The 16,034-nt window shown below is 38.9% G+C and overlaps 2 protein-coding genes across 2 annotated transcripts in view; one reads left to right on the top strand and one right to left on the bottom strand.

The window, feature by feature from the left end:
• ctnna1 (catenin (cadherin-associated protein), alpha 1) overlaps nt 1-16,034 on the top strand; it is a 199,192-nt gene that overhangs the window by 115,784 nt on the left and 67,374 nt on the right. The gene's annotated exons all lie outside the window — the stretch shown is intronic.
• Nucleotides 11,176-13,630, bottom strand: lrrtm2 (leucine rich repeat transmembrane neuronal 2). Its single transcript, XM_072512061.1, has 2 exons — nt 13,137-13,630; nt 11,176-12,858 (listed from the first exon to the last, which is right to left on the bottom strand). Exons 1-2 carry the CDS (start codon nt 13,138-13,140, stop codon nt 11,306-11,308), a joined length of 1,557 nt encoding a protein of 518 aa, XP_072368162.1. The 5' UTR covers nt 13,141-13,630; the 3' UTR covers nt 11,176-11,305.

The raw sequence follows: 16,034 nt of genomic DNA, 5'->3' as shown, positions 1-16,034 counted from the left end.
TGGGAGGGTGAACTGTGATGAGGATGCAGAGATCTTTCAGCATGATCTGGACAGGTTGGGTGAGTGGGCAAATTAATGGCAGATGCAGAATAATTTGGATAAATGCGAGGTTATTCATTTTGAAAGCAAAAACAAGAAGGCAGATTACTACCTGAATGACTGTTAATTGGGAGAGGGGTGTGTGCAGCGGGACCTGGGTGTCCTTGTGCACCAGTCGCTGAAGGTAAGCATGCAGGTGCAGCAGACGGTAAAGAAGGCCAATGGTATATTGGCTTTCATTGCGTGAGGTTTCGAGTACAGGAGCAAGAATGTGTTGCAATTATACAGGGTATTAGTGAGGCCACACCTGGAAGATTGTGTACAGTTTTGGTCTCCTTTTCGGAGGAAGGATGTTCTTGCTCTCGAGGGTGTGCAGTGAAGGTTTACCAGGCTGATTCCGGGGATGGCAGGACTGACGTAAGAGGAGACATTTACTAGGTTAGGATTGTTTTCGCTGGAGTTCAGACGAATGAGGGGGGATCTCACAGAGACTTATAAAATTCTAGATAGGGTAGATGCAGGGAGGATGTTCCTGATGGTGGGTGTGTCTAGAACCAGGGGTCACAGTCTGAAGATTCAGGGTAGACTATTTAGGACAGAGATGAGACATGTCTTCCCACAGGAAGTAGTTGAGGCTAAGACATTGAATACATTCAAGAGGCGGCTAGATATGGCACTTGAGGCAAATGGGATCAAGGGTTCTGGGGAGAAAGCAGGATTAGGCTATTGAGTTGGACGATCAGCCATGATCATGACGAATAGCGGAGCGGGGTCGATGGGCTGAATGGCCACTTCCTGCTCCTATCTTCTGTTTCTTTACTCCCTTACCGTTACTCACGTTTTTGTCCCCACTCTGTGTTAGGATAATTGAAATCCTTTACTGTTGCTGCCCTTTCACTTGTACATATTGCTCAAATTGCCTACAGATTTTCTCCCCATCTGTCATTTTGGTTGGCACTCAACAATGTAATAGCTTTTTTCTGTTTCATAACTAACCAAATAGATTCAGTCTTTGAACCCTCTACTGTATGGTTTCTCTGAAATATTGCCACTGCCCCTCTTTTTTTTTCTTTCCTATCTCGAATGCAGTGTAGCCACGAATGTTTAGTTTTCAATCCTTCCCATATGTAAACTAGATTGCAACCACTGCAGCTTAACTCCATGTGGCACTATGTAGCTACTGCTCCTCAGCTCTATTTATAATACTCCTTTCATTAACATTCATGTGTTCAACAACATTCTGGGCTGCTTTACCTTTTTTCCTCCATCTAACCTTTGCTCTTTCTACGCTATTCATTATGATTCTTTCTCCTTTCATTAACATTCATGTATTTCAACAACATTCTGGGCTGATTTACCTTTTATCCTCCATCTAACCTTTGCTCTTTCCACACCATTCATTATGATTCTTAGTTTTCTATGCCTTTCTTTGTTACTATGTTCTCATTCCCTTCCTGGAGATAAATTACCAGAAAATCTATTTCTTTTAGTGCCTTGGTTGAGAGTTAAATATTGGCCAGGATGCTGAGAAAGCACTGCTTCTCTTCGAATGCCATGCAATTGACTTCATTCACCTGATGCAACATATGAAAGAGAGAACCTTTTACAATGTAGTACACCCTCAGTGCTGTATTGTAGTGTCAGCCAAGATGAGGTGCCCAAGTCTCCAGAGTGAGGATCAATGTACAACCTTCTGTCGTATATGCCAGAGTGCTAGCCCTGAGTCAAGGTGAAAATTTGGATATAACATGTGAAACTTGAATGGTTAGGGTCACTTAAGTGTCATCCTAATAATAATAAAAAATGGTACACGGGTACAAGAGCATGTTGCCTTCGCTTAAGGAGTCTGTGATATATATAGTCCAGATCAAGTACCAACCTAATGGATCAATAGACTTTTTCCAAGCTTATTTTTAATCTTCAGGGTAGTTTTCAGAAATTTTCCATCGGAAAACATGTTCCATAGGAAAGCATGGAATGAGAAAATGCTATTCAACCAATTGAAGCTTTATCTTCAAGAAATGCTTGACTGAAAGTTATATGTATATACTTGCATTATCTTTGGTAATCTATTAAACAATGGAACATTTATTATTCCCATTTCTTATATTTAACTATCCTTTTCCCTTTATTTAGTTTACTAATTTAAATCAGGCGTGCGGTTATTTTGAGCTGTCTTTGAGACTTTGTGGTTTTATGGTGCATACTTGTAGACCTATGCCGTTTGCCTTTTTTCAACATCTTGGATCATGTTTTTCCTCGGTCCTTTTTTTCTCTGGTGTAAACCAGTTAATCTCCGTTCCCATCCATGTAAGACTTCCAAATTCCAGAACAGTCGGTTACTTTTTCCTGAATTATGCCTAGAAAATTGGGGTAGTTTTAAAGACATTGAATGCAAAATTGAACCGACAATTCTAAATATGGCCTTGCAATGATTTACAGTATTGCTGAATGCTCATAACTAGCAGCTGCAATAAAGATTTCTAGCTGGAAGTTTCTGGTGGTTAGTAACTTTTGTCCATAGTCTGCTGAACTGCCTGAGCAGTTTTTAAATTGGGCCAGATTTAGACTGGAACTGTACTGCTGATGTGAAGCAGTTCATATTGTGTACATATGCAGTTTCCCCACTTCCTCTTTCCCCAGTTTATCTTTACCAGATGGATTTTACTTTTTTCAAATCCCAGCTTTAACATGCCTCTAGCGTAATATTAATTAATTATTTTCATAACTGGTGCCTTTCTTTGCATTGTTATGGGTTAGGCTTCTAGGTAAGGAAAATTAAAACATTAGGTACATTGGGTTGACTTTCATTAAGCCTCCGCAAGAAAAAAAATGACGTGGTAGTTTATAGCCCCATTCCCTTTTCCCTGTCTGTTTGATTTAAAATATTTTTAGGGTTTTGGCTTTTTATAAAGGTTGGTTATAATATCTGAAATTCTTCTAATTTTGCATTGTAAGGATTCTCCAGCCCTCTTTCTCTCTGTATCTCTTCTCTCTCTCCCCCCGCACCCCCAAGCAGAGTAGTGCATTAAAATGAACAATGGGTCAATTATAAATCATAATTCAGAAAAACACAGTTTTACAATGGACAATGGTTACTGCTTCAGTTATTGCTTTTGCATTCAATTCGATATATAAATTTGGATGTCATCTTCTGAAATTAATTGTATATTTAAACATGTTAGTTGCAGAACTTTGCACTTACTGTGGAACTGCACCACCATTCTTTTAGTGTAGGTGGCGCTCATAGATAAACTTTGAAAGACCATCCTTAACAACAGTATCCAAAGTACAATAGTTTTTTTTCGCCTTTGTAAACTTAAAACATTTGTTTCAGGAGATGATTTATTTTTGTTGGTAAGTGATGCATATGTAGCTGCTGATTTTTTTTATCTCACAGTATTAACAGACTTTGGCACACATTTCCAAACTGACTTCACAGCAGCAAGACCTAATTCCATTCCTTCATTGTCAACTGCTGAAAATGCTAGTCTTGGGATTCCAAAATTGCAAATATATTTAGTTTTATCAAACTAATTTGCATATATTCACTTGTACTTGATTTTTCGGCGGTTCTTGCCAGTGGGATTTCCCGGTCCTGCTGATGGTGAACCCCCACTGTGGTTTCAGTGGGAAATCCCGTTGACAATAGCGGGACCAGACGACCTGGCCGGCTGCCTCCCGCCGCCAAAAAACACATCGGCGGGGGGGGCAGAAAATCTCCCAGAGTATGGCATTTCCTCTAACAATACTCAAACTGCAACCCAAGGTTTGCGTTGTGGTAGGTGCACTGTATTGCAAATATAGAGTTTTTGTCAGAAAGCAATCCGTGATTCTTTGCACTTTTACTCTCCTTTTAACATAATAAGTTAAACTAAAATTACAAAGAACAAACAAAAGTACAGCACAGAAGCAGGCCCTTCGGCCCTCCAAGCCGAAACTATCAATTGGAAACTGGCCACACCAATGTATAATTGACAGTATTATAAATATGTTGCAACATCCCAATTTCACAATATTAAACAATATATAGTGTTCTGTTCCAAAGTTGATTTATAAACCTAATTCAAGGTTCTAATGGAGAAATTGTTTGCACATGGAAGTGAATTTTTCATGTTACAGTAATTCAGCGACAAATGGCACAAAACAGTCCTGAGACTGGTGGTGTATTGCAATTAGATCATTGATCATATCACACCTGGAATACATAGTGCAGGAAGGTGGAGTTGAGGTTAAATATCAGCCATGATCATGTCAAATGGTGGTGCTGGTTTGAACGCCAAATGACTTACTCCTGCTCATAATTCTATGTTCTTATAATTGTTATCTTTGAGAATACTTTTCAGCTTTCTGCTTTCAGTTCCCTGTCATCCCTTAGCTGAGCTTATAAAGAAGACAGTAAGTATTGTGTGTATCCATTGTGTAGAACACATCCTTTCCAAGGTTAATTGGCAGTGTACACATTTGTTTAAAAATCTTCTTGGAAATGGCCAAAACTCTGAACTTCATTCCAATTGTAGTAACACTCTGGTTAATTCAAAATCTTAATTTTTTGATCTGAACTATCATTTTAATTTTTATATATTGACCATCATTTATTTTGTCAGATTTGTGATGAGTTGACCATGTTTCTAAGTTTGTACCAAGTATGAATGTCGTCATTTTTTTCATTGGTGTGAGAATGTTCAATGAATTTATTGCATTGAACATGGCACTGAAATAGTTTTTTCAAAATTGCAGTTTACTTAAATCTGGCAACTAAATTATTGATTGGCATGTTACAGGGATGAGGAATTTCAGTTGTGGAGAAGCTGGGATTAATCTCCTTAGAGCAGAGAAGGTTAGGATAAATTTGATTGCAACATTCAAAATGTAAAGGTAGTTGCCAAAGAACCTGTGGGGAGTTTTTTTTTCACATAGAATGCTGTTCTGGTCTGGCCTTGCTTGAAAAGGTAATTGATGCAAATTTCACCATTTTCAAAAGGGAATTGGATAAAAATATGAAACGGAAATCAAATTGGAATGCTGTGGAGAGGAATCTGGCATTGGATGGCTCTTTCAGGGCAAGGACACGGGCTGAATATTCTCCACTTGCCTTGAAAGAGTGCAGCCCCAACAACACTCAAAGCTTAACACTATCCAGGAGAAAGCAGCCTGCTTGATTAGCACCCTATCCACAAACATTCAGTCCTTCCACCACTGTTGCGTAGTGGCAGCAGTGTGTGCCATCTATTAGACAGCACCTCAAAACTGACAATCGCTACCATCTGGAAGGGCAAGGGCTGCAGACATATGGGAATACCCCAATGGAAGTTCCCATCCAAGCCACTCACCATCCTGACTTAGAAATATATCACTGTTCTTTCACTTACTAGATCAAGTTCCTGAATCACTCTCCCTAACAGCATTGCGGATGTACCTTAACTGCATGGAGTGCAGCTCTCCACCACCTTCTTGAGGGCAATTATGGATGGGCAATAAATGGTGACCTAGCCACTGACGACCACCTCTATTAATGATTTTTTTTTTAAAATGGCATCCTTTTTAAAAATAACTGACTGACTGAATATTGTAAAGCTATTTGTTTACAATTCAATGTTAAATATGGCCACTTTATTTCTCCATCTATAGTTCAGAAACCTTGTATGCAACACTGCTTCAAATTCATTTTTTTATATATAGCAAAAGGTTTGTTTAAAAATTCTTAAATTCGCTTGGGTGTTAACCTTCCCACCCATAACCTGCAGCATTCAATATTTTTTGACTTGAAAGGATATCTATAAAAATGTATTGGAAGGAACAACCACCAGCTATTGCTTTATTTGTAGTAATTTCAGCTGTTTAAAAAAACAAATTGCATGTTTGCAAAGCAGAGTTGCTAGTGTATATTAAACTGCAGCATTAATTGTCATGGTTTATGTCCAGTTGTTGACTTTGGTTGTGCTGGGCTACTGGAGTTGAGTCTGAATGTAGCCTTCATGTGCAGTACAGTTAGAAAACAGGCTGAAATTGAACCAGGACACGCAGCTGTAACTCCCTTCCCATTTTAAAGTCATGAGTTCTGTTTTTTATTTGTCCGTGTGATGTATCACTGGCAAGACCAGCAATTATTGGCCTTTCCTAATTACACTTGAGAAAGTGGGGGTACGTTACCTTCTTGAATTGTTGCAAGCCAATTTGGTGTGGTACACCAGTGCAGAGAGCAAGGGAGTTCCAAGGTTTGACCCAGCAGCATTGGTATGGTATAAGCACAAGATAGTCTGTGGCTTGGAGGGGAACTTGCTAATGGTAGTGTTCCCATGCACCTGTTGCCCAGCTCTTCTAGGTGGTGGAGGATATATGTTTGGATGGTGAAGTCAAAGGAGCCTTGGCAAGTTGCTTCAGTTTATCTTGTGGACAGTACACATTGCAGCCAATGTTCTTCAGTTGTGGAAAGAATGGACATTTAAGTGGAGGAAGAGGCGCTGATCAAGTGGGTTGCTTTAGCCTGGATTTTATCAAGCTTCTTGTGTTGTTGGAGCTGTGCTTATCCAGACAACTGGAGAGTATGTCTCACACCCGGGACCTGTGTCCTGGACAGGCTTTGGGGAGTCAGGTGTAGTACTCTCTGCAGAATTCCCTGTCTCTCACCTGCTCTTGTAGCTACCATATTTAGGTGGCTGGTCCAGTCAATTTTCAAGGTCCCATCCATCTTTCTAGACTTCAACCAATGGAGCGAATTCCCTCTGATCCCCACTGACTTCAATTTTGCTATATTCTCCTGAGGCCACACTTGGCAAGACTTTGTATTGATGTCAAGGGCAGTCACTCTCACTTTGCCTCGGGAATCCAGCTCTTTTGTCCATGTTTGGACAATGACTGCAATGAGGTCAGGAGCTGAATGGATCTGGTCGAGACCAAACTGAACATCAGTGAGTAGGTTACTGCTGAGTGAGAATCACAGTCAGCAACACCTTCCAACACTTTGTTGACGATTGTGAATAGACTAATGAGATAGTTATTGACTGGATTAGATTTCCATTTCCTTTGTGTGAACAGGTAGATGCCAATGTAGCTGTCCAGGAACAGCTTGGGCTAGGGGTTTGGCTAGTTCTGGAGAACAAGTCTGCATACTACATCCAGAATGTTTGGGGGCCTATGACTTTTGCTATATCCAGTGGGCTCAACCTAGTACTTTAATTTAATTATGGTTACTTGGGTAGAATATTCCTGGCAGCTGTCTCATCTTAATCACTATTAGGATGGGGAGAGTAAAGAAAAAGAAAATTTCAAGATGTTGCCATCTTTTAAGTACAAACCTTGTATTGCCTGCATTTGTGTTTTGGAAATATTTCTCCTAGAAGCAGTTTCATAATGAGTTCCAAATTCCAAATTGCATTGTTTCTGCTGCAGGTTTATTCTGTAACAGATTGACATTTGTGCAGCCTTTTTCAGTCTGGTGTACCTGACACAGGTGCTGCAAGAAGAAGATATTCTGTTTTGCTGCTGGCATCCCAAAAAACCTGAGGATTTCATTGTCTCTGATTGCGAATGTTGCAATTGTTGCTGAATTGTCTTTGTGCTGTTGAATCAGCCCCAATGTGTAAATGGAGCAATAGTTGGGAGTTTTTAGGATAATGATGAACAATTCATGCAAGTAATGGTTATTTGCCTGTTATATTTAAATAATAGCCTCCTCTATGCTTTTATAGCTCAGCCTTTTCAGGAAGCTAGCAGCAAGGTTCTGAATGTTCGTGAGCAGATGGAATTATTATTATAATTAAGGAATGGCAAACATTCTTAACTGTATATCTGCCTTTTTGAAACTGACCTTTAGTTTGCACATATTGATATCTATTGCCCTCTCAATAGAAAAACTCTTCCTAAAGACAATCATAGCATTAATTTTTAATGTCCAAAGCGTTTCAATTTGCCCCAGAATTCTGAAAATACTTTTTTTCCACATTTTTCTCAAACTGAGGTTGAAGCTCCACACCAGACATTTCAGCTGCTGAACGGGGACATTAATGTAGCAATGGGAGAGTGCTTCTTTGTTTGGAGATCTTGTCCTTTGGCTGATTTAACCTGAGACCTTGTGTGCCTTGTCTTGCAGTACAGCCGGAATTAATTATGGTAGTTTTTTGTTTAAAGAAAAGGGAGCTCTTCCAGTGACATATCACGAAAAATAAATTCATAGGTTATTTATCACATTGCTGTTGTGGGATTTTGGTCTGCAAAAAGATTGTTATTTTTTCCTACGCACACACACAACAGAAGTTTGTATGGTTTGTTCTATGCCCTTCTCGAATCAAATTTTCTCTTGCCCTTCCTATCATGAAGGTGGTGAATCATGCTGGATATTGTTCTACTCTTGCTATTCCTTTTGTGTTTCTGGATAGGTGCTGTGGGGCACTGCAACCTCCCCCTCATCCACTGACCATATATAAATTTCCAGCAGAGGTCACTGGATGGCAACCAGGCCCTGGCACACAAGCCATTTGTTTTCCTTTCCTGAGACTATTGCTTCAACATCATGACCTCAACATGGATTGTTGGTTTCATTGCTGGCCTTGTGTATGGTTTGTCTAGTACTATGCAGCCCATTTGGCTATTCATCTTTGAGAGGCCTTTAATTTTAACATGTAGTCCAATAATGAGAACCCAGAGTTTAAAAGCTCATATCGTGAAAACTAGTAAAGGTTTTAATTTGGCGTCTGCAAATTACTCTGCAAGAAATATTGCTGACTATTCACAGGTACCGTTTTCACTTGCACCTTAGAACTTGGACAGTAAAAGAAAATGACATGATCAACATATCTGTACCATTAATTTTTTATCTTGCTTTCCAATGGTAAATGTGTCAACTGCGTAAAATGGAAAAAGCTTTTGTTTCTCTATAAAATGGAGAGAAGGAAATAGTTCAACAGATGGAGTAAAGACTCTTGGAGCAATTTTTAAAAAAAATTCTGGAGGTTAGGAGAATTTGTACTGTTTTTAGACTAACAGATTTAATGCCTTAAGAGATTATAATATAGATAAGAACCTGAGTGACAATTGAGAGGTTTGTGAGGTGTTTTTCAAGTTTGTTTTTGGACAGTCTCCCCTGCCACCTACTGCAATTTCTTAATATTGATGGAATGGCTGAGGTAGCACAAAACTAGGCCGCCTTTTATTCATTGATGTAATTGAGTCTTGGGAATGAATGATTTTCTTTTTTGTATTAATCAGAATTGAATCCTTCCAAATCTGATGTAACATGAGCTGGATGCATGTTGAAGCATGTGTTTAATACAGTATGTAAGAAGGACATATTTAAATAGTCCAGTGACCTGTTCATTTCCCTTGAGTTATCTTTGTGGCTGACCTATATAGTGCGATTTCCAATTTTGTGCTTTATTTGCAAACAAAAATTAAATTGCATGAAGGAGAAAATGCTGACTTTATGAATCACTCTGATCTATTGCAGGTATTGAACTTAAGTTTTAAACTAGGCAGCAATTTTGATTCTGAACCTTGCCCACGGCATACATACATTAATATTACGGGCTGGATTTCAGCCTGGCTCTGAGGTAAATAAAAAATAAAACCTGAGTCAGATGCCTTCACTGTATTCGTTCAGTATACGACAAACTATATCAAAAAAAAATTACGTATTAGCCCAAAACACACTAGTTTGACACATCATCGCAGGTATAGTTAATTGCTTTATAGAATTTCATTTTCAAGCCACTCAAGTAAAGGGGGCAGCATTGTACTACAAAATTGATGTTGCTTTGGATTTGAAACCTTAAGTTATAACTTGTGGATCTTTCTATTAACATGCATTTCTTTCCCAACCCCACGTTCTTGAGCTCTTTTTGGTGCCTGGTGTTCCTTCTTCCCTTCCCCTCTACAAGCTTATGCTTGCTTTACTTTCTGCCTATTATAACTCTTGCTCTCTTTTACTCTTGGGAAAGAGTTTGACTGTATTTCAATGCTGTGGTGGAGCAGATGATGGTATGATTGAGCCTAGATTGGTGGTCAGCAACATGCATGAAGGAGAGTGGTCAGTAGCGTATTTCTGCCTTTTTTAATAGATTTATTTGTCAATCTTTGCAGTCTGCTACCATTTCATATTCCTGCACACTCCCGGTTATTTTATAAGATGTCCAAGTCTCTTCAAAGCAACAGAAATTCTGTGAGATTCCCACATACACTCATTCTTTCCTGGGCAGTCTGTTAAGTTGGTAACATTTATCAATTAGAAATTGGAGAGTTGATTGTGCAATATATTTCTGTAATGCGTTAATTTATCAGCTCGGGCATGACTACATTTCCATTTTCTGTAATTTGATTGAAGTCCTTGCGGGGTAGCTTGTTCCTTGAATCAACCAATTGAGCATTGCTATATGTATTTGCTTATTGCAGTCTTCCATGTGGATATTTTGGCAATTTGCTAACCTGCAGCTAAATTTCTTTTATGTGGCAATGATTTTAACCGTAAACGTACCGCAAGATGGTGTTCTTAAAGTATGAAGTGCAAATTAGCTGGAATATTTTATGATCCCTGGGTCAGGGTATTTGACCTTTTTAAATGTATCTTTTTATTCAAGGTTGAACAAAATTTATTGTACAATTGAGTGGATTTCACAAACACATTCTTTGAAAGCAGAGTTATCTGTTCACCGTCTTAATGTACTTAATTGTAAAGCGTGCTGATCTAATCGAGCAAAAACTTCACTTACCCTGTTTTGATTAAAAAAAAAAAAAAAATAGCTCACCATTAATTCCTTCTGATTGCGACCTTATAATACCATGATTTGACCATGATTTCAAAATAGCCTATAATTTAATAACTTACAGTAGCTGGTTTATCTAAAGGTCTTTTCATCTTTTGTGAAGAGGTGGATGCCAAGGACATGAGACAATTGAATATTTGATCTTTAGTGACAGACTGTCTAACTCACTTAGCATAGCTAAAGGAATTATTTTTCTAAAGTTTTTTTAAAAACTATTTGTGTTGTGAAACTATTACTCAAGTAATTTATTCCACCGACAAAGAAAATAGTTATTACAAAAATAAATTTGGCTCATGGCATGATGCATATCCAGATTGAGAAATCTAGGCTTATTTTCATTTGCAGCATTGGTTACAATTTAGAGTAAGAGAGCCAGTGCCAGAATTTTGGTAACTTTATTCTGCAAATAAAAAATATTAAAGTTCAATTCTGTAGTTAAAAGTTGAAAGCATTTTACTCACAGATTTCCCATTTCTTAAACTGTATGTTGGTTACATGAGCTCAGTAATTTATACTTCACATTCTTTATAAGGCAGCTGCTGACATTTGCATTGTCCATAACCATTTATGATCACCAGTGCACCTTCCTCGTGGGTGGGCTCATATTCATTATAGGGTACTTGTGTAGATAAATCTGCCATGGGCTGCCTGGCTTGGTGGCGAATTTGCCTCCGATGTTGCATCATGGAGCAATGCCTTATTCGTCTTAGGGTAGGGGGGCAGCATTTCCGTGAAATGTACACCACCAGGATAATGAGGAAAAAAGAGAACAATAGAGCCATTGTTCCAGTTATTATCCTGTGCGTAAAGACAGTATTATCGGGCTCAAGGAAGTCTTCAGCAGATGTTTCTATAGTTGGATTTTCAGTATCCTCTGAACCAGAGTCGGTAGACATTAATTCTGTTCCGTATTCAGTAGTTTCTGATTGCTGTGTAGAGTCTGTATAGCCAGTGGTTATTTGTGTGGTGGTTGCTGAAAGATTGCTGCAGATTTGAAATCCATGAACAGCATCTAATATGTCCTCGCCTTGTGTGTGCTCTGGGCTAGCACAAACCATTGAGTTCTCCCACCGACCTTGGAAATTGCTTAGCCAGGTGGCCAGGGCACAAATATTTTTGTTACAAACCCACATGTTACTAGAAAGACCGATGTGGGTTAGAGATTTCCACGAGTTAACAACCTGGCCATCCAGTGCGGTGAGCTTGTTTGAATCCATCAGAAGTACCTTTAGGTTCGGCATTGTAAGGAAAACATGAGGCTCAATTGTTCTAATTTCATTTCCAGTTGCGTCGAGCTTTTCCAGTGTGTCCCAAGTCCATTCCATTCCACATAACAGGATACTAATTTTGTTCCATTGTAAAAATAGTGTTTGGAGACTGATTAGTCGAGGGAAATGAGCAAAATTAATCTTTGTCAGCTGGTTGTGCTCCAAGTGAAGCTCCTTGAGTTTGATTAATCCTGCAAAACCATTACGAGCCAGACTTCGCAAGCGATTGTTGCTTATATCCAAAAACTCCAGGCTTCGGCAGTCCCAGAAAACCCTTATAGGAATGGTCCTTAGTGAATTTGAACGTAAGTGCAGTGTCTGAAGTTTCCGTAAGCTGTGGAATTGCTCTGGTTGCAGAGAAGTAATTTGATTAAATGACAGGTCCAGATTCTGCAAGTTAATCAGTTGGCTGAATGTAGTATTCGCCAGTCGCACAATCCTATTGTAGCTGAGGATTAATTCTTTGAGTTTATATAGTCCTTGGAAGGCATCCACTTGAATAACAGAAATCTGGTTGTGATCTAAATAAAGCCACGTAAGTTGGCTGTAGCTTGTAAACTGATCATTTTGCAGTTCAACAAAACTATTGTGCCTGAGCGACAAGCCTATAGACCCGTGGGAGACATTATCGGGTACTCCTTGAAAACCTTGGGAATCACAGTAAAAGAGCAGCTCCTCACATCTGCATTTTTGTGGACAAGCTGTGCCTGAGGCAGGCAGCATTTTTAACAATATGCTCATCACATACAATGCCACCGTTGTTGGCCCCCCCAATGGCCACTTCGAATGCAAACCTGTAGGTGGCAATCAAATGAAATTCATTTAGGTTTCTAGCCTAAACAGTCCATCATATAGTGTGATTTAGGTGTTTCATCCCCCTCCCCCACAAAAGCTGTTGCAGCTAACGATGATAGAATTGTCAAACGTGATTTTGTTTTCAAAAGGGGGGAAACATTCAATATGTTTTCAACGAGCTAAGTAATTTGCTCCTCCTTCCCCCTCCATCCCTGCAGCCCGTCTGTTCCCCTCCCATCTGGGTTTTCAAAATCCTATTTCAAAAGCAAACACTTACCCATTCTTTTCCGCACATTGGAGACTGCATTCAACTATCCTTCTGTTCAGACTCCTCGAGCAGTGAGCTGGAAAGAAGTTCCAGTGGAAGAGGCAGCTTTTGAAAAGACGCGACACAAAAAGGATTTCTATTTCCTTTCACATAAGACAATGGCGAGTATTCCAGTTGGAAGCAAAAAGAAAAATGCCATAACAAATCTTCACCTATCCCAGCTGTAACGTTTCCTCCCAAAGCTTTGCCCTTGCCCTGCTTTGATTTCCACTGGCTTAGAACTATAGATTTTTTTCTTGAGAATGAATGAAAACAAACATTTCCTTCACTTGTCCATTCAATTGCTTAATGAAGTCCAAACCTTCGTCTGCACAGCTGGTGGTCCTATCCTTAACTTGTTGATGGTAATGAAGTACTTGTGCAGAGACCAGCTAGCGGTGCGAATACATTGACTGAAAGCTTCTTTGGAAAGGAGAGCTGTGCTGGTGCTGCAAGAGCGCAGACTTGCAGATTGGTGGCAGGCTGGCGTAAGCTTGTGACGTGCAATGTTTTCAGGCTTTTCAGTAGCATGATGATGAGCTTCATGCTGCATGCAGTCTGCAAATTGGATGAAACAGACACTGAAGCATCGAAAATGACTAATAAATAAAAGGGGGAGTACTGGATATAATATTTGTCTAGTGTCATGTCTATCAATGGAATTACAGCCGATCCTTATTGATGATTGTTCCTGTTGTACTATTTTTAAAAAAATAAACCCCCAGGAAGCAAATGGCTAATCTGAAAAATAAAATAACTGTCACTAAAAATGTCATTTTCAAGTTTACATTACCTGATCTGAATATAAAATTGAATAGAAGTTTAGTTCTACAATTTTCCCATATTTTTAATCTATGGGTGCTTTCCTAATTGCAGATAAATATTCCTAAAGATCAGTGATAGAATGAAGAATTATTGTGTGGAATACATTTTTATCCGGTTTCATTAAATTGGAGTTTACTCTCTCCTTGTAATCTTAATATATATCAGTTTTGAAATATTGGAAAGATTGAGGCCAAATGCTTTTAAGGTGGACCCATGCAAGATTTTGGCTTTTAAGTCTGTATTTTGAAGAGGCAGACTGATAAATGTTTGTTCTATTTTGTAAAAGAAACTACTTGTGTTTGTATGTTCTGTCGGCTAAATGTATGTTGGGGTTTAAGACCGTATGTGTTTCTATTGATCATAGTCATGTGTGTAGCCATGGTAGGGAGTTAGACCACAAACAGCATCACAGCCAAACCTAATCTTGCCCAATCCTAATAACAACAAGTTCACTTTCAGCAAAGATTCACTGCATAGTTATCAGGAACTCTGGCTGATATTTACTTTTCTTTGATCTCCCCAACTCAAAAGATGTTAAAGTCAATTGTGGTGTCTCTACTGTGTCGTAGCTGGGCTGAAGTAACACAGAACAAACCACATTTTCTAGGCTGAGCTACATAATGAATGGACTGGATGAACACCAGAACACCTGAAAGTTACGATTCAAAATCATGTTTCGGGATCGACCAATGACCAAGTTCATAGAACATATTTGTATCAATTTTAGCTCTTCTTCTCCAAAATGGATTCAATCTGTTGGCATGTAAAGCTTTTAACAATTGAAGTCTTGTGTTGTAGAAACATAGAAAATTGGGCAGCACGGTGGTGCAGTGGTTAGCACTGCTGTCTCACGGCGCCGAGGACGGATTCGATCCTGGCCCCGGGGTCACTGACCGTGTGGAGTTTGTACATTCTCCCTGTGTCTGCATGGGTCTCGACCCCACAATCCAAAACTATGTGCTGAGTATGTCAATTGGCCATGCTAAATTGCCCCTTAATTGGGGGGAAAAAGACGTGGGTACTCTAAATTTAAAAAAAACAGAACATTTACTTCACAGAAGGAGGCCATTGGCTTATCATGTCTTATCTTTTGAATTCTGTCACTTGAGTTAGTTTTGGATTCAACTTGCCACTTTCGCTTGGGTACTGTGGACTTTTACTTTCCTAACCAGTGTCACATGAGACCTTGTCAAAGGCATTGTTGAAATTCATGGAGACTACATCAAGCATACTGCCCTATGGTTAAAATACAACCCTTTCCTATAATGATAAACTGTGTTTATTTAAAGTAATCATGTTCTTGAAAAGTATACCTCTTGTGACCTGTAATAATTAGTTGGACACAAAACAGCTTTAAAGGAATCCTTTCCTACACAACAAACAACACATACTTTTATTTATAAGCACTTTAGCAAAAAGCACTTTAAAGAAAATTTGACACTGAGCCATATGTGGAGAAATTGGGACAGGTTACTGAAAGCTTGGTCAGAGTAAGTTTTAAGGAATATCTTAAAAGGAGAGGGAGGCAGACAAGTATATTCAGAACATTTTAGAGTTTAGGACATTGGCAGCGGCACAAAGTCGTAATTGATTCAATTTTTAAATTCTGAAGTATTTTGAACAAAAAAGTTGGCTTTTCCTATTTTTTAAAAAACATCTCAATAAACATTGTTTATTGACTTTTCAAATGTATGTTTAAAGTAAAAAATGTTGGTCTTGGCTCGGTTTTCACACTCTTGAGTTTGAAGGTCGTGGGTTTGCACCCTACCCCAGTAACATGAGATCATAATTTGACACACTAGTGGAGGACTGAGGAAGTGCTGCATTGTGAGGGGTAAAGTACTGCACTTGTGTCTTGTCGGATGAACATAGACAAGACCATAAAACTTTGAAAAAGAACAGGGCTGTTCTTCTGGTGTATTGAATGATATTTATCTCAACCAATACCATCAAAAAATAGATTATCTGGTCATTTATCTCATTGCTGTTTGTGTACTCTGCTGTGTCCAAATTAACTGCTGTTTTTCTCTGCATTACAACAGT

Source organism: Scyliorhinus torazame, chromosome 7, assembly GCF_047496885.1.
Source record: "Scyliorhinus torazame isolate Kashiwa2021f chromosome 7, sScyTor2.1, whole genome shotgun sequence".
NCBI classification, from domain to species: Eukaryota; Metazoa; Chordata; class Chondrichthyes; order Carcharhiniformes; family Scyliorhinidae; genus Scyliorhinus; species Scyliorhinus torazame.
This window is presented reverse-complemented; position numbering and strand designations above follow the sequence as displayed.